This window comes from Globicephala melas, chromosome 16 (assembly GCF_963455315.2).
Source record: "Globicephala melas chromosome 16, mGloMel1.2, whole genome shotgun sequence".
Lineage (NCBI taxonomy): Eukaryota > Metazoa > Chordata > Mammalia > Artiodactyla > Delphinidae > Globicephala > Globicephala melas.
Window position 1 is genome coordinate 57721145 of NC_083329.1, and position 21616 is coordinate 57742760.

At 38.9% G+C, this 21616-nt stretch overlaps 1 protein-coding gene across 1 annotated transcript in view; it reads right to left on the minus strand.

The window, feature by feature from the left end:
- The window catches only part of KAT6B (lysine acetyltransferase 6B), a 178444-nt gene that overhangs the window by 42872 nt on the left and 113956 nt on the right, over positions 1–21616 (minus strand). The window contains 9 exon segments of the mRNA XM_030862684.3: positions 1645–1786; positions 4077–4192; positions 5745–5866; positions 6858–7166; positions 7169–7202; positions 7204–7789; positions 10626–10758; positions 13205–13286; positions 13514–13629. Of these exon segments, the coding sequence (XP_030718544.1) occupies positions 1645–1786; positions 4077–4192; positions 5745–5866; positions 6858–7166; positions 7169–7202; positions 7204–7789; positions 10626–10758; positions 13205–13286; positions 13514–13629 (1640 nt within the window).

The following is a 21616-nucleotide window of genomic DNA, read 5'->3' on the forward strand; positions in this document are numbered from 1 at the left end:
TGTCTGGAGATGTTTTTCGTTGTTCTGACTGGAGGAGGTGTGGTGCTACTGGCATCTAGTGGGCAGAGGCCAGGGATGCTGCTAAACGTCCTACAATGCACGGGATGCCCCCTACACCAAAGAATCATCCAGCCTGAAATGTGAACAGTCCCCTGGTTGAGAAACCCTGTGCCTCCTGTTTAGTAAAAACAAACATATTACCAAATCTTCCTAGCAACAATACCCTTCTTCCTTCAAGCTTGCCGAAAGAGCCTGATATAACCAGGAAGAGGAGTTTTAAAAAATCATAAGATGGGCTTCCCTGGTGGCGCAGTGGTTGAGAGTCCGCCTGCCGATGCAGGGGACACGGGTTCGTGCCCCGGTCCGGGAAGATCCCACATGCCGCGGAGCGGTTGGGCCCATGAGCCATGGCCGCTGAGCCTGCGCGTCCAGAGCCTGTGCTCTGGAACGGGAGAGGCCACAACAGTGTGAGGGCCCACATACCGCAAAAAAAAAAAAAAAAAAAAAAAAAAAAATCATAAGATACAGTTGGAGTTACATGCGTTCTCTGATGAGTCTTGGGAAAAAAGTAATGGGCCCAAGACTGTCTGAGAGAGGAAGCCTGGTCCATGAGAGAAACCTATGTATGACCCCCCCTACGTTAAATTTAATGCAAAACATTACAGACAAGAATTAAAGAGAAATGTGGTTCAGAATAATATATTTCCAGTCTGAACAACTCAGAAAAAGAGAATCCTAAAGTAAAATTGTTATCTCAGAGAAAGAAGATATCATATCTGCTGTCCAAGGAAGGCTTGCTCTGAGCATCCAGGAATGAAAGCAATGTATCAAGATGGGTAACAGAAAAGAAAATAAGTCAGGGCAATGGAAGTGCTCAACCAGAGTGACAGAATTAAGAAGGCCTGTGACCAGGCAATAACAGGAAAAAAGGCATGGCCTCCTCAAGGTACAACTGACTCAGCTAAGCTGGATCCCTGAAACTGACAATAGAACATGATGAAACAATGAAATGATATAGCGGCAAAGACCTTCTGCTACTAAATCATTTCTGAAAACACAAAATGTCTTCAAGAACACACAATGACAGACACGTGGCCACAAGGGGTTCGTGTGAAGAGCAGAGTTCTCCAGGGGTGGCCATCTACCCAGATGGGGGTCGGGGGAGTCCCAACATCTGCTGGGATCTCACCAAAAGGATTATCTACCCTGCCAAGAAATGGACGGAAACACAGGTGGTTGTGTATTGAGGAGATATGTACAGCTGCTCAATTCCCTGGAAGAGTGAGCACCTGCCAGACATTGGCTGGAGCTGCTGAACAAAGCTAATTTCTCCTGCCAAAGAAAGTAGAATTTACGAAGAGCTGAGGAGACCATAAATTCACTGGCGAATATATCTGGTGCAGACAGGGATTTGGGAGAAGACAAAAAAGTTAATGTGATGGAGTAGGAATTCATCATCAATCTCAACGGTTGCTTAATATGGTTAGAAAAACATTCCAAAACATGGAGATATTTGAAAAAGCAGTCTGAATTTCAGTGCCAAAACTGAATATACTTTGTACCTTCTACGAACAAATCAGTACATAGTCAACAATTAGAAACACTAGGTTTCAGATGCTGAGTTTTTTATTTATACATGCTTACCTCAAATACTGAAAGGTCTTTCCTTCGGTAAATTTCATTTGCTGGAGGATGAAACCATCCACATTTCCTTGAGTGTCTTAACAAAATATTTTTACTTTTCATATATTTAAGACAGAATTCACACAGGTAAAGCTTTGGTAATCTGTTGAAATTTTAAAATCAAAGAATATAATCAGATTGACTATACTCCTGGGGAAAAATATTAAATATTGTTCTATTTTCTCTAAGCCATAAAAAGGCTGTATAATAGTATTTGAAAGAAGTAGTTTCAACAAAAGAAAAAGGAAAAAGAAAGCCAGTAGTAGAGTGTACAAACCTTATAGTATTTTTCAATCTAATAATATTTGCTGCCTTTACTTTGTGAACAAATAATTTGTTTCCTTAGAAATGTCCTATAGAAAGAAAGGTTTTCAGACTTGGAACTATGACTCTAAAAACAATGGCGTCCTGTCATCCATGCATATTTTTTAAATTTCAGACTTAATGTCATAATTTCAACAGTACGTGTAATCAGTGGTGTAACTATAACAATCTTTTACTCAGAGAGAAGTGAATTCATTATTTTTAAAATGATCTGTGTACTTATAAGGCAGAGAAGTCCCAGAATTTAGTTGTTTCCATTTCTTATGGATGAGGTAACTTTAAAGTTATCATCAGTACATGGTCTAAAGGAGTAAATATAGTCAAGTCAAAAGACCTTATTTGTTCCTACCAATTCCACCGACTCTTTGAATAACATTAGACAAACAGCTTTCTCTCCTCTGCTGACTTTTTCTCCACCTTAAAAATTATACCATTTTTTACTTGTGCCCTATCATGCTTGAGTGGACATTGCTAATATTTACAAGAGAATGTTTAAAAGCACTTTCAACGTCTTTGGGGCATAAAAATGGGGAGAAGTGTTTTGGGAAGAATTAGATACAGACTCATCACAGTAATTTCAAATCTTGGATTCGTATGCAAAATTATTCAAAGCTCTTAGAACACATGATTTACAATTACCCATACAAGTAAAAGCTCTTAGGTGGTTTTCAAAAGTTTTTAAGATATTGGCTCGGTGCTTTGTGACAGCCTGGAGGGGTGGGATAGGGAGGGTGGGAGGGAGGGAGACGCATGAGGGAAGACATATGGGAACATAATGTATATGTATAACTGATTCACTTTGTTATAAAGCAGAAACTAACACACCATTGTAAAGCAATTATACCCCAATAAAGATGTTAAAAAAAAAAAAGTTTTTAAGGAACATACAGCTAAGTGATATGAGCTGGGAAAAGAAACCAAGACTCCTGACTCTTAGTTTGTCACTTAACTTCTAGAACGCCCTCCCCGTTTTCTCTGATGATTGGGCAGACACCCACGAGAAGGAGAAAAGGACGATATCTATTCTACAAGAAAAGCAAATTTGTGATTACCAGAAACTTTGCAGGCTAAAGCATTTGAGAAGATACTAATAAACTGTGCCCTGACATACCTGAAGGAAGAAATCTGTTCACAAGATACCCATTTTTAGATATATTAGTTCAAGACAATTTCACAGCTAATCTTAGTTCAAGACAAAAGAAAATTCTAGTACCATTATTTTCTCTTCATTTTTAACAAGTTAGTCACAAATGGCTCTAAAAGTCAAGATTTGGGGAAGGGTCTCTTAAGGCTACCCACGCCTACCTACTTTCTCCCATTTTTCCTTCTTTTGCTATAATTTCTCTAAAAAAACTTGACAATAAAATGCCAGAAATCAGAGATAAAAGTAACAGGCCTAATTAGGAAAACGAAAAAGGCAACTGAGAAGAAACCACCAAATGTTTTACAACAGCTAATTTTTTTTCTTGATTTGGTTTCTTACACAAACAATACTTCCCCAATTAACCAAAGAGAGAAAAAAACGATCTAAAAGTTAAAAGGCAAAATTTACAACACTTGTGTAACTAAGGAGTATAAGGCATTTACATACGACAGTGAATGCTATAAGAAGGTACTGGCAAAAGTAATAGTTTTGCAATCACTTAGACTTGACTATCAGGACAGCCCTGTGGCACATTGGTTAAGAATCTGCCTGCCAATGCAGGGGACGTGGGTTCGATCCCTGGTTCGGGAAGATCCCACATGCCTCAGAGTGACTAAGCCCGAGAGCCACAACTACTGAGCCTATGTGCTGCAACTACTGAAGTCCACACGCCTAGAGGCCGTGCTCCGCAACAAGAGAAACCACCGCAATGAGGAGCCCGTGTACCGCAACGAAAAGTAGCCCCCCGCTTGCTGCCACTACATAAAGCCCACACGCAGAAACGAAGAACCACTGCGGCCGAAAGAAAAAAAAGAATTGACTATTAAAATTTATGTCCTAAAAATCACCTAATTCCAGCTTTAGAATGTTCCTTCCTCACATATGAGACATTAAGGTTGTATACCTGCCTGGCTTATTCCATTACCTTGCATATTCCTGTGGGTAAGGCGAGGAGTACCAGGTTTGGATTTCATATTTCCCAAATTCTATTACAGAAGGGTACCGGCCACAGTCTTCTACTCCACTTTCACACTCTATTTTCTGTCAGACAGAAAGAAAACAAAATATGAGGATTTCTTCACTTACATTTTGGTTCTTTCACCAGTGGATATGAAAATCTATCAAGACCAGAACACTAATCGTAATTGTGAATTTTCATGTTGTTGAAAAAAAACATTATAGGCCCTTGTGAAATAATAATCAACTTTGTATAAGATTCATATATAAATACCCTAAGAAACAGTATTACCAAGATAGGAAATGAATACCTGTTAATACATACAAATGTCTATTGAATTAAATTTAATGATCTGCTACAATGTATTAAAACTGAGGAAATTATAAGATGATGTGGCTGTTACACACTGTCACACTGTTACAGTCCCCTGTTCCTCCACCAAGTAATAGTTAACCGGACTGTAGATAAATAATCAATTGTGAAGTTTGCAGTTTGATTCCCATCTCCTTTTACTCCCATGCAGGAGGTTAAGAACTCTGCTGGCCTGATTCACTGTGGCATTCTCTGGGTCTAGCCCAGTGCCTGACACAGACAAGAAATGTTCTTGAATGAAAACGCCAGTGTTGCCAGTTGGAAAGAAAGGCCTTGGATTTAGCAGTAACTTTCAGGTAATTGCCTGCTGTTCATCACGTCTATATATGAACGCCAGATACGGTCCCCCCAAATGGTCATATTTAAGGACTTCAAATCTCAGTGATGGCGGGGCGGGGTGGGGGGGATTTAACATTTTATCTTAGCCAAAGGAAACACTACAAAGAATGCAGAATGAGGAATGGAAATATCCAATGGCCCCGCAAGTAGAAATAAGCACAAGTATTTAGCTCAAGTGGTTGCTACAAAAAATAAAGCTTAAGAGCCTATAGATAGCCCCCTACTCCCCCAAAAAGGAAGTGAGGTGGGGGTGGGAATCTATCCATGAATATGGTGCCCTGGAAACAGAATGTGGTCTACTGACAGAAGAATTCACAATCCATAATAAATTTGTCTTTCAGAAGTCCAACAGCCTTTCCTTTCAATGTTTTGCTGACAATAAGCTATGTAGAGTTAACATGTTAAGGGAAATCATTTAAAGAAATTACTGGACGATGAAAATAAAAGTGATTACAACTGATAATGCAACACGATATTGCCTTCGCCAATGCCCAACAGTTAAAATCAGGAGACATTTTTCATATGGCTGGCCACCTGTGCTGGAAGAAACATCGATCACTTTAAAAGTGATGTTCTTCTTTTTGTGAATGATTTAAAAGGACTATTTTCTTAATTTGAGCAAAAATAATCAGAAATCTATTCCTTCACCCCTAGAAGCGTTTTTCAAAATCTGCCTCAATAACTGCTACTCTGGCCTATTCTGTGAGACCACCTGAGCCATTACTAACTTTTAAGAGTGGAGACAACACTATATAAAGTGATTACTTTCGAATGTAGAGTCAACAGAAATGATGGTAACAGTTAAAGAACCACAAAAGATTTTGAGGGGGATTCTTTATAAAATCAAGGCAGTTAATTTCATAGTACTCATATATAAAGGTCACGTATTATCCTCATTACTAGAATGCAGTATCCTGGCCTTACCTCCCAAGACAGTTCCTGGGCCTGCTTAAAAACATCCAAATCCTCTTCAGTAACGGTATCCTTGTTTCCAATCACATTTATATCTGTACTTTCTTGTTTGATGCTTATTTTGATTTCTGTATCTGTCATTTAAAACCAGCAGAAAGTGTATTCACTGACTTGCATCATGAATAACCACCATATAATTACCAAAATGGCACCAAATTACCAAAGTGGGCAAATATGGATTTTTTTAAAGCTTTATTAGCTTTTACATCTAAGCACTGCTCACAGATCCAGCAGTACCTTTTCCCTGCTGTACCCACATTGTTATTTGAATCATTGCTGTTGTCATCTTTTTATAGCTTCAACAAATAAATGACGGAAAGAGCGAGCAATACAAAGCAAAATCATAGTTTTCAACCAAGATTAGAAGGCATATCAATGTCTAGGTATAGAATTCCCATGATCACGTTTGAGATAATAAAATCTACCACTTTGTCCAAATGACACATTTTTGGCTTTTGTTTCATAAAGGGTAGCAAATGTAACGGGCCAATTTGTTAAATGAATTCATGAAATCAGTTTTCTCCCTGAGGTGAGTACACACACAGACACACTCACATCCAAAAGCACACTTCACAGAGTCACAGATCAGGCTTTGTTGAGAAGGAAGCAGGATGAACTTTGTCATGAGAAAGCAATGGACAGAGGGAGACGAGGAGCTGATGTCCCCGCTGCCGGAAGCACGGACAGCACATGGCCACGCAGCGCTGTGGCTGAAGAGGTAGCACGGGGAGGAACATGGCAGAGGCGTTAACAGTGGCTACTCATGCGGGACTACAAAGCCATAAGCAATGCTACGGACGCATCTGGGGGGGTCCTAGTGTCACTACAAATGGAAATAAGTCATAAAAAGTGGGAGAGTATTAGTTGGAAAAACAACATTTTGGAAGTTTAGTCAGCATTAGAAAAAGGTCAAAGTTTCACTGCTTCTGTATGAAAGTGAAGTGAGAACAAGAGAAATAGCTAAGACCTATGTGACAAATAGGAATTGACTGATTCTTTTTTTGGGGGGGTTGGGGAGAAAGGGACGGGACGCAGGTTTGGTTGGAGCTTTGACCTTTTGCTTACCATCATCCTGATCAGGTTTAATCCTTCCGTCTGTCAAGCTCCCCTTCCCTGGTGAGGGGGTCCCCATCTGAGGGGTCACTTTATATTTTAACCTGCCTAGCATCCTGTGCTTTTTAAGGAAAGTTGTTCGCTTGAAGTGAGCAATTGCTTTAAAAATACGTCCTCTAGCCATCCCCCAGCTAGAGGAGGAGGGGTGAGAAATAAATCTACTTCTAATATCTCTTTTTCCAAAGAAATGGGCTTTTGATTTTGCCGTGGAAGGGAATTCGATTTTACGACGCATACGTTTAGGTGGTGCATAACTTGGGTGTCCCTTTTGGCGAGACTGTCCCTGAGTGGTATAGATATGAGAGAGCCCATCAAAGAGTGCCTTCAGCTGGCTGTTATTAGTGAGACTGCTAAAGGAGGGCACACTGGACTGGCTGGAAGAACTCTGGGGAGAGGTAGAAGAAACAGAAGTGCTGGACTTTTGTGAACTGGGGCTCTGACCAGAGATGGGGGTTGCGGGTGGGAGTGAAGAAGGTGGAGGTTTTAGCTTTTGTGTGGTACCTGGAGCCAACACATGAGAAGTGCATGACTGTTTCTGAGAGACCTTTTTCCTTGGACGATAGTGCTTTGAAAAGTCTATTATTTCACCTCGTGATCTGCGACCATCAGGTGATGGTGTAAAAAACTTAGTAAGGCCATCAATGAGCCCTTTGGTTTTCTTGTTAACTTTAAGTGTAGAGGCAGAAATGTAGGTGGAGGTGGTGGTGATTTTGGTGGTGGCACCAGGCCGAGTGGGGTCTGTAACAGCCAATCTGCTGCTTGAGTCCTTCCCAGATGCAGCATGACCAGATGAAGGTGTGGTACAGACTTTAGTCTTTTGACCCCTACCAGGTGACCCCCTTCCTGTGAATGCATTCATGGATCCTTCATCACTGGTTACAGACCTAGGCAAAAATTTAGAGAATAGTATCAGCATTTAATAATAGAATTATAAAGGTATCTAACACAAGTTTATAGCAACTAGATGCATTCAATGTGCTTAAACTTAAGAAACTGAATTGCAACCCTAAGCGCTGCTTGTGTGTGTGTGCCTCCACCTAGGTGTTTCTCTGTTGAAACAGGTTGTAGCCCCTACACTGGCATGTCATGATTCTCCCAGGGCCCATCCAACAGGTACTGGAAAAATCATGTGGAACCAAGGGCAATATGGATAAGAAAATTTTTGAAGAGACTAAAAGATCATCCAATGCTTTTAAATAAAAATGTGACCCCTTGTGTCGTCACAAGTAATTATGATTTCCTGAAATGTCTTTTTTAAAGTATTAAAGGAAATAAGTCATAAGTATTATCTAGAAGCAAAAGAAGAAGCTTATCTAATCTCTAGTTAGAAGTAATTTTAACTCAAATGGAAAATTTATATAAATAGAATTTGGTTACATCTATAAATTAGTACATCTTTTTTTTTTTTTTAAAGAAAACATTAAAAGATTTCCACTTAGCACTTTATGCTTAGGATGATAAGATAACCAATAATACTCTCTAAGTAGAGGAGACAATTAATTACAGCATAAAATACTGCTGAAAAAAGGACAACAATAGCAAAAAACTGAAGAAATGATTAAAGAAAAGCTACAGCGGGTCAGACATGACATGGAAAGTCTGGTGAAGACGCAGCACATTTACCATGGTCATTATCAGACACTTGGCATCAGAATCTTTATACACTGGTTCTGACTGCTGTTTCAGTTCATTTGATGCTGGTTCTGCCCATACAGCTGTGTGGTCAATGGAGACCGGAGGTCACTCCCCTAGCACAGCTGCTTACAGGAATGGCAGCTGCCTGTCCTCACCTCAGGCTAGGGCTTGGAAAGCTACCCATTTTGCAGCAGAATTTTATTCAACAGAAACATTTGCATGTGAATTATGGCAGTGCTGGGGCCCAAGAATGGAGCTTAAAAATTATCAACTGAGCTGAAGGCTAGTAATGATGAAATGGAAGCCTGAAAATGATATGATCTTGAATTATAAAAATATCTTAAATAATTACAAATAGAAGAGCATAGCTTAGTGGTCATCCTATACACAGAGATTTAATGAATAATTCTGGCAGTCAGCTAAAGGGGAGGCTGGCGCAGATCAACAGAGTGAGCTACTAGGCTCATCCGAAGCAGCTCAACCGCCAGGAGCTTCACCCAATGCCACTGAGTCAGCCAAATCAGGTTAGAGCTAGAGATCTCTAGTGTCACAGTGAGAGTTACCAATAAACTACTCATCCAGGCTAAAATGTTTCACATCAGAATGCTACATTTGGACTGTATCTGGAATCAATTGTCCAGAAAGGATAATACGTTTATAAAGCATGTAAAAAGGAAAACTCCCTAGACTGTCTTAAAAATTCCTAAGCTCAAAGGACAATTTTGGACAAACAAAAAGTTAGGATTGGTGCCAGATGCAATTTTCAGCTGTGTCCTTTGTTTAGAAAGTTATATCCTAATTTGGTTTTCTTAATTGGGCCCTGAGGATACAGTCCCATTTCGGGAAAAATGCTTACACTGGACGAATGCAAAAACATATAATTTCTACTTCAAGAGATGCTAATATGAAAGATTTTATTCATGAATAGGTTTCATGTTTGCCTCTAGAAATGAACACAAATTCCATATTAAGATGTCCACCAGTTAGAAGGTTTTCATAACGTTTCATAGAACACTTTAGAAAGGAGCATGCATTTTTCTATTTCTCCTGTGGGAGGTAAAGCTGCGGGAGAATACTGTTTTTCTGAGAGCAGGTAATAAAGTGAATTGCTTCAGATAAAATTAGGGGGGGGGAAGAGTAAGCAAGTAAATTAGACACCTGGTGTTTCTTCACTGTGTGTGCAGAGCTCTATTCATTTCTACATCACAGTGACCCTTTCACTAAGCCTAAAGAGAAGGGCAACGGTCTTATTGATAGAGCTGCTTCAGATATGCAAGTCTACTGATTTCATTTCTAAACATCTTACCTAATGCTGATAGTCAGTCAGTTCTATACTCTATATAGGTTAAAAAAAAATACATCCATTTCTCCTCTTATCTTTTCTCTACTTCTCCAAGTAACTCCTACTAAATGTTCTACTTGGCTTTAAAGGCATCTATGTGGCAACAGGCTAGAGGAAATGGGGCTATCATAGTAGAATTGCAGGCTACTGCAAATATATTATTTTGTCTGTATGTTTGCACACATGTGCACATACCAAATGGTCTTGTCTAACTCTTTGGAGGCAAATTAGGACAGTAGTTTGCAGGTTTCTTAGAAGCTCCTATTTCAGAAAAGGGATCTTAAAAAGTTGTAATACTAAATTAGCACCAGAAAAGAGAAGTATTTTTCTAAAACGTTATCTGGGGTAACAAAAGAGAGTCACTAGAGATGTGAACAAATCCCTCTCTTGTTTTAAAAACCCCCAGAAAAAATATTCATATAAGTAAGCTCTTCTAATGTTCAGCCAATAATAAAGTAGACAGAAAAACTGTTTCCAATTCTTACATTCTGCTTCTATCCTGCTGCTTGAAAAATGTCACTTAGCATCACAGATACTGCCAACAGAAGACCCCGAAATGCCAACTGTAATTTAAAATGTTATTTTCAAAAAAATTTCCACAGCTTATGCAAAAGGAGAAATATTCCTCATCCCTTGAGTTTGTAAAAATGATACTAAAAAGATAATGGAATCTAAGGGGGTTACAATCAACTATATCTTAAAGCACAACATTAAAGATTTCTTTTGATAAGATCTCAACCTACAACAATCGTTGCTTTAATTTATTTTTCGGTCGTCCAATGGGTTTTGCATATCGTCGTTTTATTTGTGCAGCTTTCTCATGAAGTAGTTTTCTTCCCTTTTTCTTTGGTCTGCAGACTTGGCAAATCCACATCCCTGAATTAATATATATATGAGAAAAATATTTTAATGTTTGATTTTAGGAGAGAGATTAAATATAAACTGCAGCTGTAATAAGCTGCCCAAGGATGCCTGTATGCAGAAATTGACCCTAGAAGATGGATCACTCCCTTCTGTCATTCTCCTCAGGAAGCTGTCATTAAAGGTCAATTTCCCCAGGGTCAAGGTGCTGAGAGCAGAGGGCTGACCCATCTCAGAACTCTTCCAATAAGGCTTTTCCCAACGTGTCACCAAGCTTCCCTAGACCATGTAAACACACATGAAAACCCAATCTTGTCATATTATATATCTTTTGATTGGAGGGAGACATTTTCAAGTCAATTGTTTTTTTGAAATTTCTGGGAAAAAAGTATTTGTTTTGTCTCTTTTTGAAAATTTTCTAACTAAATTATAAGATATAGTTTTTAAAATTAAAACTTAAAATGTTTAAGTACTATGGAGCTACAATAATTAAAACTATGCACCTGGCATATGGAAGCAGGTCAATGGATAAGAACTGAAAGGCCAGAACAACTGAAAAGTTTAGCATATCATGAAGGTTGTATTTCAAATCAGTGGGGAAAGGATGAAACGATTGAGTAAAGGGTGATAGAACATACAGCTGTCTATCTGGAAGGAAAATAATTATTTCCTATCTTTTATAAACACAAATTCTAGGCAGATGAATATTATATGGCAAAATTAAATGTTACAAGCACCAGGAAAACTATGTGGATATTAATATAATCTAAGCATGACTGACATGTAAGACTGAAGCCATAAAGAAAGAGATTCATGGATTTGACTACCTAAAAATATAAAGAGCTTCTGCAAATCAGTAAGAAAAAAGTGAAAACCCCAATGAAAAATGATTAATGAATAAAAACAGGTACTTTACAAGATGATATACAAACAGCCAATAATCAAACACAAAAAAGTTCAATTTCATTATTTAAAGAAAAAAATCATCAGACATCTTTTTTCTGTTACCTAATTGGTAAAAATTTTAAATAAAAACACTGTATTAAATTGAATCTAAGATACCACAGACTATAAGATGAATCTGATTTCAAAGATGTTAAAATGTTTTTTAAAAAAGTGTGTCTTAGATTCAACGAAATATAGTAATAGTGAGTGCTGGTCATTTATACAGGGAAACAGGTATTCTCATACACTGGTGGTTGGTCTGAAAACTGATACAACCTTTCATGTACACAGTCTTTGATCCAGCAATTCCTCCCGGAGGAATTTATCTTAAGGCAATAATTGTGGATGGAAAAAATTGGAAACATTTGTAATATCCACAATAGGGGATTGGTTAAATAAGTTATTCTTTTCTTTACATGGGGTTGCAAAATCAACTATGTTCAGGAACCACCCAGGTATAATATACATGACTGAAGCAAGCTGGAATGTAAGGCAACAGGTTGCAGTGAGACTGAGGCAGAATGGGGCACTGACAATTCAAATGCAAAATTTAAAAAATATTGCACCAGCTCTTCTGTAACGCAGTTAAGAGAAGTCTTTAAAAAATATATAGAGAGATACAGATAGATAGATGATAGATAGATAGATAACCAACAAAACATTTCTGTGGCCCACAGTCACCAGGTTTGTAACCCCTGCTCTATGTACTATGGAGTTCTACACACTTATTAAAAAGTATGTTTAGGAGAACATTTAATGATGTGGGAATGTGAAAAGCTATTGTTAAGAGGGAAAAACCATAAACATGTACAGACTGTTCCATTTCTTTTTAAAGGGGTGGGTGGGGGCAGGGAAGGAATTTCTAACTGATTGTTCTTATTCCTTTTTGCCAATCTATATTTTCTACATCTTTCACAATGAAAATGTATAAATTTTGTAATAAGAAAGCAAAGTTATTTTTAATGTTTAATATATTATCATATGAGAAAAAGAAGGCTGAGCTTGGCTGACTACCCGATAAACAGAAAAGAAAATCCATATTCTATATGGATATATCCATGTAAGATAGTTCAGATCCTCATATTCAAAATTATCAACTAATGGCCAAGAAAATGGTGATGGCTCCTGTCATAGGACTTTTCTGGAGTCATCATTATCACCATCATTGAAAATAGGTAATTTCTTACCTCTGAACATTGTACTGAATAACATGGAGAGTACTCTAAACTTTTGACCTACCTCATCTAAACTTATTCTAATAGGGGAGTGGTTTCAGGACAGGAATGGTCTTTTTAGTCCTGTGGATGAATTAGAGTATTTATCATATACATTACCCCCAAACTCAATGCTTTTACACTTCTCTGCTCACAACCTGTACTAAACCCTCAAGTATAGGGAAGGTAGGAGGGATGAAAAAAATGCTTAAGGAACCTGTATACTTCTGAGCTGTCAGACATTAGGACAAGGCTAATGTGTACACAATAAAACACATTTTTAAATATGGTTTAAAATTCACCTTTTGGCATTCTGGAAAGTGGGGGATCACAGCACTCCATATGGAATCCTCTATCGCAGGAGTCACAGAAAAGCATATTATCCTGCAATATAACATATTAGAGACTAATTGAGACTGAAATCAACTGTAAAAGGCCACAAATTCTTATGTTATCCAATTAACAAAAATAAAATATAAGGAAGGAGCACCACGATCCCTGTTGAAATGTATTTAAACATTTAAAAATAGCAACAATCTATAAAAATGAAAAACCTTAACACTGAAAACTAACAATTTACCTGGAGACAGACTACTGAGAGCCATACTTACTGCATTTTTGCCTTGGATTCTACATGCACTGCATGTCTTGCATTCGATGCACTGCCACCTTAAGGCCTTTACGTTTGTTGTTAATTCAGGACAAAATTTCAAACAGGATGGGTGTCCTATAAGAATAAAAAGCAAATTGCTTTATGGGACTGGTGCCTTCAATTTTTTAAACTCCCGTTCCCTAATATTTAATAGATGGTGATGATGCCAGCCAAAGAACCTTAGGAACCTGAAAGTACAAAAAGATCAAAGAGGGAATTCCCTGGCAGTCTAATGGTTAGAACTCCGAGCTTCCATTGCAGGGGGCACAGGTTCGATTCCTGGTTGGGGAACTAAGATCCCCCGCAAGCTGCATAGTGAGGCCAGAAAACAAACAAAAAACCATATCAAAAAAAATATATATATATATCAAAGAATCCAAATTACACTTTCCTTTCTGTCTCCCCCGCCCCACCCCCATATGTGAGAGAGTGACTGTACAAATGTTTTCCCTAAGAGAAATTTGGAAAATTTACGCCAATTCTAATCACAAGTGTTGGAGAACTTGAAGATAACGTATGCTCAAGATCATGTTCCCATGCCTGTGCCTTCTGTTAAATCTCTTGACCTCGCCCTCTTCATCGATCACCATCTACTCCCGAAGTTTTCTGGCTTGCCAGCCTGCGAGGAGAGTGCCGAAGTTCAAACAATTCCTGCTCTCTGAGTATAATGAAATCTTAAAACAACAGTTAACTAACTAAAAATCTGCGGCTGCTTAACATAATACAACAAACAAATGGAAAAAAGAAAAAAAAATCCAATAGCATACAAAGAATGTCCCATTGCTGGGATACACAAAGAAGAAACTATTGCCATCTTGCCCCTGGGACGCTGAACTTAAAATCTGTAAGTAGGAGTAGAAACAGTGAATTTGGAAGTTGCAAGATCCAGGCTAAATGGAATATGCCAAGAAACATACCCTTAGCAAGCGTTCCCCCATTTTTCTGAGTGTTCAGCTTTTCTGCACTGTTTTGTTTGTTTGTTTGTTTGTGGTTTTTTTGCGGTATGTGGGCCTCTCACTATTGTGGCCTCTCCCATTGCGGAGCACAGGCTCCGAACGCGCAGGCTCAGAGGCCATCTGCACTGTTTTGGACACACTTTTCATCTAGCAGCTCTCACCTCACAGAGGAAAACTGGAGACCCAGAGGGGCAACGCCATTCAAGGAAGCCAGCCAGGCTACGCTGAATAATAGATTGCTCCAAAAGGTTTGGGGAGTGTGAGCCTAGACTCTTTGGAAGGCAGTTCAGTTTAAAATTTGATGGTCTTTTATCACATAAACCTAAGATCTCCAAATTTGATTTTACTTTTCTAAATCTGGTCTTAAAACAGTAAGAACGTTAGTAAATTCCATGTGAAAGAACTTATTACCAAGCTGCAAAAGAAACCTGAGGGGTAATAAAAAAAAAAAAAAAAAGCAGATCCTGAAATTTCAAAACTGTTTTATAATTTCCTGACTTTGGCAGGCTCATTGTTTAAATATGTAGTTTGGGTTGCTGCCAAAAAGGTCCTCCTCCCTAAAGCTTAACAGGTGCTTCATGAAATTCCACCCACCAGGAGACTTGGCTTTTTGAAGTAAAAACATTCAAAATCAATCATCAATACTGTTAGTAAAAGCACACTATTCCTGAGTTAAAAAAAAAATCTAAACATCTGTATTTAAGATGTTGAGCAAATAAAATGTTGTCATAGGATTACGACCTCAGGCAGGAGAGACACCCAGGCAGATGCATTTAACCTATGACACTATTCTTTTACAAGGGCTTCTCTCATTCAAATGAATGTGGGGGGGAAGAGTTTAAATATATAAAAATGGTTATCAATCACCTCTGTCTGCTCAGGAACAGCAAAGACAGCTTGCTTTTTGACTTTAAGAAGTACACTCTGAAGGGGGAGGGGAAGTTCTACTTTGATCAGGTTTTTCCCCTCCCCTTAGGTACTAAGGGGGGTAAAAACTCAAGTTTTAAAGAACAGCAATTTAAATTCCACCCTTAAAATGGGTCCCATCAGCTTAAAAGTATACCATTTACTTCTCTTTTTTCCTCCCTTTTTATTACTTCCTGTAAGTCATACATCACTAGCACATATGACCTCAATTTCATGCACTAAATTTTTCTCTACATCAAAATCTGCTTTTGTACTTTATAGCTCAATATCCAGCAACTAAGGTAATTCACATCATATTATATAGCTCAGTATTTATTCTCGCAGATATCCTATGAAAAATACTTTTTAATAATTAATTGTACATTTTGAAAGTTAATGGATTTCAGCCACTTTTAATCAAGAGCAAGGAATATGTTTCCTCTTATTGCTTTCTCTCAAAGTAATATTATATCTCAACTACTACCACTTAAGCTACCCTATCAAATTCTAAAATCTTCAGCCTATCTTTTCTTTAGGCAGCAATCTTATCTTTATTTAGCTCAAGAGAATTGGCCATAGATCCCTTCCAGCTCTAAATTTCTATGATTCTGTAAAGGATGCCGAGAGATGAAGAAACATTTCCTCTTTACTTTCTCACGGCCAACTTTAAAATAACACAAAAGACTGTAACTGAATCTTGACATACTACTACACAATCTGTAATAATTAGATAAAGGACAACAATACTATTGATAATGCAAGTCCTTACCTCCCATTTAGCCATTCCATAAATTCAACAGTTCCCCCTAAAATTTGGGTTCTCTCTGATGACACAATTCAGGGCGGTTTACCCTTCTGGAGTTTGTTTTATTTTTGTGGTTTGCAATTTATCTGATTTGAGAACATAATATATATATTCATTCACTCATTCATTCCTATTACCAGCACATACTAAGCACTGGTAGCTTATAACAGTTTTATCTAGCAAAACCAGAGGCGTATTGTTTAAAATTAAACAAGTACCAGTGAGACCACAAACCAGTAGAAATGATTTTTGGAGTAAGTACTATGGGAGAAAAAAAAACATGGGCTCTGTAGTAGACAGAATAATGCCCCCCAAAGATATCTATACTGTAATCCCTATAACTTGCCAATATAGTACCTGACATGGCAAAAGGGGCTTTGCAGACGTGACTAAGGGTACAGGCCTTGAGATGGGGAGACTATCCTGAATTATCTGGGTAGGCCCAATCTAATCACGAGTACTTAAAAGCAGAGAATCTTCCAGCTGGGTTAGTAAGATGAGATGAAACGAGGAGGAGGAGAGGTTCAAAATAGCAGAAGGACTCCACCCAGTGTGGGGGAAGCCACACACAAGCCAAGGAATATGGGTGTCCATTAGAAGCAGGGAATGCCGTTCACCTGACAGCAAGAAAATGGGGATCTCGGTCCTGCATACGCAAGGAACTGAATTCTGTCAACAATTTTGTGGCAACGTGTTATAGCAGCAACGGAAAACTATGAAAGATTCAAGACACTCGGTCCCTCGGATTGGCTATCTGACCAACCATCTGTCCATCTGAGACACAGTGAGGAAAAAGACAGACATTTCAGATCACACAGTCCACCAGGAAAGACAACCATTAGACAAGAATTAGGATGGGGTGGCTTGGAGATATGGGTAAATCTAGCAGGAGGTTAGAGGCAGGCCTTCCTAAAGAAGAGACCCAAAGGATGAGTGGGAACAGATGGGACCAGAGGGGGGAGCAGGGTGGGAGAAGACGGCATGTGCAGAGGGAGAGGAGAACACGGTGACATTCAAGAAGAGGAAAGAGGTTTGATATAACTAGTGTGAAGGGGATGGTGATGTGCAAAGGGGTCAACAGGAGCCCAATCCAGAAGAGTGTTTTGGGCTTGGATTTTTCCTAAGGTTAACTGGAGGACACTAAAAAATTCTGTAATTAGATTTACAATTTTAAAAAGTAACTTAGGCTTAAGTATGGAAAATGGATAAGGGGAAAGAGGGTAAATATTAAAGTTAGGTTATTACAATAGCAGCTCTGAGCAGGTCTGGTGCGGGTTATGGATATACTGAGGATGTAGGATACATATTAGGACATAAAACCAATGCATTTTTGGTGATTTCTTGCTATGAGAGAATAGGATAGAGGAGGGCTTGTAGAACTGAATGAGTAGCTGGTGGGATGCCATTTGCTGAAACGGGAAATCCCTGAGGAGAAGCAGGATGTTGTCTGTTTGCTAAGATTTCTTTTTTTATTGTGGTGGTTGTATTTTGGGGGGAAGGAGCAGTGTAAGGTTCATCAGCTGCTTTGGATATTATCTCTGAGGAGCCTGCAGGGTGTCAAGTGGAGAAGTTCTGGAGGCATTTTTATCTAATGGTCTGGAACTCAAGAGAAGCTATGAAGCACAGTGAGGAAACACAGGGCCAAGGACAGAATCCTGAAGAAACTATGAGGGGATGAAGAGAGGCCAAGGAGCTCCCAAAAGATCTGAAAGAAGTGGTAGAGAGAAAACACAGAGAATATGAAATCACGGAAGCCAAAGGATGAGAACATTTCAAGGAAAAATATTCTCAACAAGTCAAGTATGGCTGAGAGGAATATCTGGTGTGGACTGAAAGATGTCCATTAGATTGTGACCAAAACTTAGAAGGCACCTTTAGATTTTGCTACATGGAGGTCACTGTTAATCATACCAGCATAAGTTTAGTGAAGTAACAGGCCTGAACAAGGCTTCTGCTTCCTGTTACTCTGCTTGGATGGTCAATCCAGCTTTGGGCTTGTGGAGGGTGGGGCTCACCAACCCTTCCTCCTCCATCCCTGTCGATTCCTCTTTGGAGTCCATCTTGAGGTTTCTTTCTAGTCAAGGGTCTCCTTCCAAACCTAATTATTTCTGTATCTACTCAGTGTGAAACTGGATGACTAACCAACAAATCCCTGGGGCATTTTCTCACAGTAACCTTAAGAAACTAGTGATTTTAAAAATACACACACACACACACACACTATACACACACTGGTATACCCGTATATTACACCAACAAGCTCAGTCTGGGAACAGAAGGCAGGCAAGTTTTGTTTAGGGTTAACATACAAATAAAGACGAGCCCAGGAGAGACTTCAGGTCTCCTGAGGGTGGGCTGACATTGGACCCTGTGGCTCTGGCTCCCTTTACTGTACAAAGGTGATATTCCATCTCTCCCAGCTGCATCACAGCAGCCTTGCTGTCTCCAGTGTCAATGAGCTTCCACTTAGAATGATGCTATAATTTTGAACTGTGCACTTATCTTAGATTTGCTAATTTGAAAACACACATGCACACAACTCATCTGTAAGTAAGATTTAACCACCCAGCAATCTGAGCAGCAGACACAAAATTTCATTTGGTATAATATCTAATACTTATGTGAAGCTAATTAAAGATAATTTGGTCTTAATGAGGCAAAGAGAATATAACAGTGTTAATTTCAAAGTAGGCTGATCCATGAAAGTCAAGTAAAATCACTTCCTAGTCCCAACATTTCCATAGACCTGAAGACTACGTAATGAGTCCCACATTCATTTTAGTGCTTCGAATAATCTTTCATCTTTGGGTAATGTTTTATAGTTACTGATAATCTTCATAGCATTATCTCACTGGATCCTCACAACAGCCCTGTGGATGTGGGGTGCAGACGTCACCCTCTGAATTTCACAGATGTCTAAAGTTACAGTTCCATAGCCAGCAAGCAAAGAGGACTGGAACACCACATTTGGGTCTCCTTGTACTATGTACCTCACTTCACATTTTTACTACCTGCAAACTTGAATTATTTTTTTCAAAAGAACTTCCAGCAGGAAAAGCATAGTTAAAGAATATACTGCCCATTTGCAGCACTGAGCCATCTTTAAAAACACAGAAATTTCTAATTGGCTTTACTTTATGATGTAAGCAGAAGGAAACACTTATTACTCAGGTCTATGAAATCTAAGCAGAGTCTAAATGTGATATCATACAAATGGTACTTCAGATAGAGGTGACTAAAAACCTACAGGAACATATGCGAAACACATTTAAGAGTGATCCTCCTTATGGGCTGCCATCTATATTTCCTTTTTTGGGTTTTATACTGCTATGGGTATTTTTTTCACAGAAACATCTTACATTAGGGATTCCTTTGATCATTACAAACAGTCTCAATGCAATCCCAGAACCAGTGGACTCTCTTGAGTGTGAGACAGTGGCCACTTCCATGAGGCCAACCAGGGCTACCAGCCACTCTGTAATTCCCACTTCCGAAACTGAACTGGACCATGACAATGGGGATCTCACCATTACTGGAGGACACCATTGAGCCAGCGGTGTCTAGCCTATTTTATTCTTTTTCCCTTATAATCACCAACGTGTCACAACAGAGCATTATAACTACAAAATCCCTCCAAGCTCTCTAAGAAGAACCATATTTTATTTTGGTCCTTCTATTTCAAGACTAGCAAATTGCAAAGTCCACTCATATACCAGATGAAGTAAATGTCTACAGTGCATCTCCCTGAGTTTGGAAAAAAAATTTTTTTTGGGGGGAGAAACTAAACTAGCTAAATCCAGACTGGCACAGTACACTCAAGGGAAGATTAAGTGAACCTTAACACTAGAGCCAGATCACACTGTGGAGTCCAGAGAAGTACTCCGAGCCCGTCCTCTACCCTAAACAAAGGGACATGATGACCCCAGGGCTTGAATTTCTGCCACGACCCATATCTCAACTCCAAAGCCTCTAGCTCATTCTACCTGAAGGGAGGAGGCTCACAAAATGACTCTGGATAGAAGCCTTCTAGATAGCATCCGCAATCCATTCTTCTCCATTTGTTAACACATTCTTGGCCGGAGACATATTTCGGCCACAGGCGTTAGTTTCTGCAAAAATCCCCCAGTCAATAATGTGTTAAAAAAGAAAATAAGAGATCATTTTTGAAAAGAGAAAACATAACACTACACCTATACACCCTGGAAAAGTAAGAAACTTCAGGGGGAAAAATATTTCAGTGACCTCCAAGTATAAAGGAAATCAAACCTCTCCTTTGGCAGGTCTTCCATCTGGGAAAGACGAAGGGAGATTGGTTACATCAGAAAATCTAAGATCTACCTGTTTAGAATTACAAGCCTTTATACCCTGTGAAAGAGGCCTTGAAGTTATGATCTAGGAGATAATGATCTCTTATCAGCTCAAGTAAGTGTATCACCAGAGGTAAGGAAATATATGAAGGGAACTTTTCTTTCCAGATTTAAGTATGTCTTTAATCTGTCTAGGCGCCCAGACAAATAGATACTCAAGAAATGAAACAGTTAAGGGTGTTTTTAAAGTACCACCTTAAAAATCACAAAGGGTAAACCCTAGACAAGAGAACACCACTAAATTTATCAGGCAGTTACACAAAACAATAATTCATTCAGAATGAGCCTCGTGGGAAAACCCAAAAGATAACTACAGAGTCAGAACTGATGAGTGAGGCACTACCTCACCAGGATAAAACAAGGAGATTGCAGGAGTGAAATTTATTAACCTGAACATACAGATAATGTTTCCATGCCCTTTTGTCACTAGCTATGATACCATGGGCAGGTGAAAGAGTTTTAATGAATCTGTAAAGCCCATCAAAAAGACTGTCAGAAAGCATTTCTCAAGCAGAGTTTGAAATGTCTTATTTCCAAGGCTCTCTCCTCTTAGTCAGGTTCTGAGAGCTGCAGAACCACTCAGGGCCTATCAAGTTAAACCTTCACAGGAGGAGGAAGAATCATCACACAACAGTGCCATTCGTCAGTGTGAAACATTTCCTCTATCTAACCAACAAGCAGCTGTCATAAATGATAAGATTTTAAATTACTTGCAGCAATCAAGAAAAATATCAAACATGCCAAACAACAACAAAAATCCCACAACTGCTGGCATTTATAACACACTTACCAGAGTTGTTGTAGACCTTATGTTAGGCTATTTACTTGTGTTCTCTCCTTTAACTTCCATACAACCCAAGAGGTAGGTGCCACCATTATCTCTAGTTTTCTAATAAGGAAACTGAGGCTCAGAATGGTTAAGTAACTCATTCAAGGTAGAGGAGCTGTGGCTGCCTTTCTACTTTGCTCTTAACCACTATACTAAACTGACTTCCTAAATGAGTATGCCATTGTGTTTTGCAGATTTG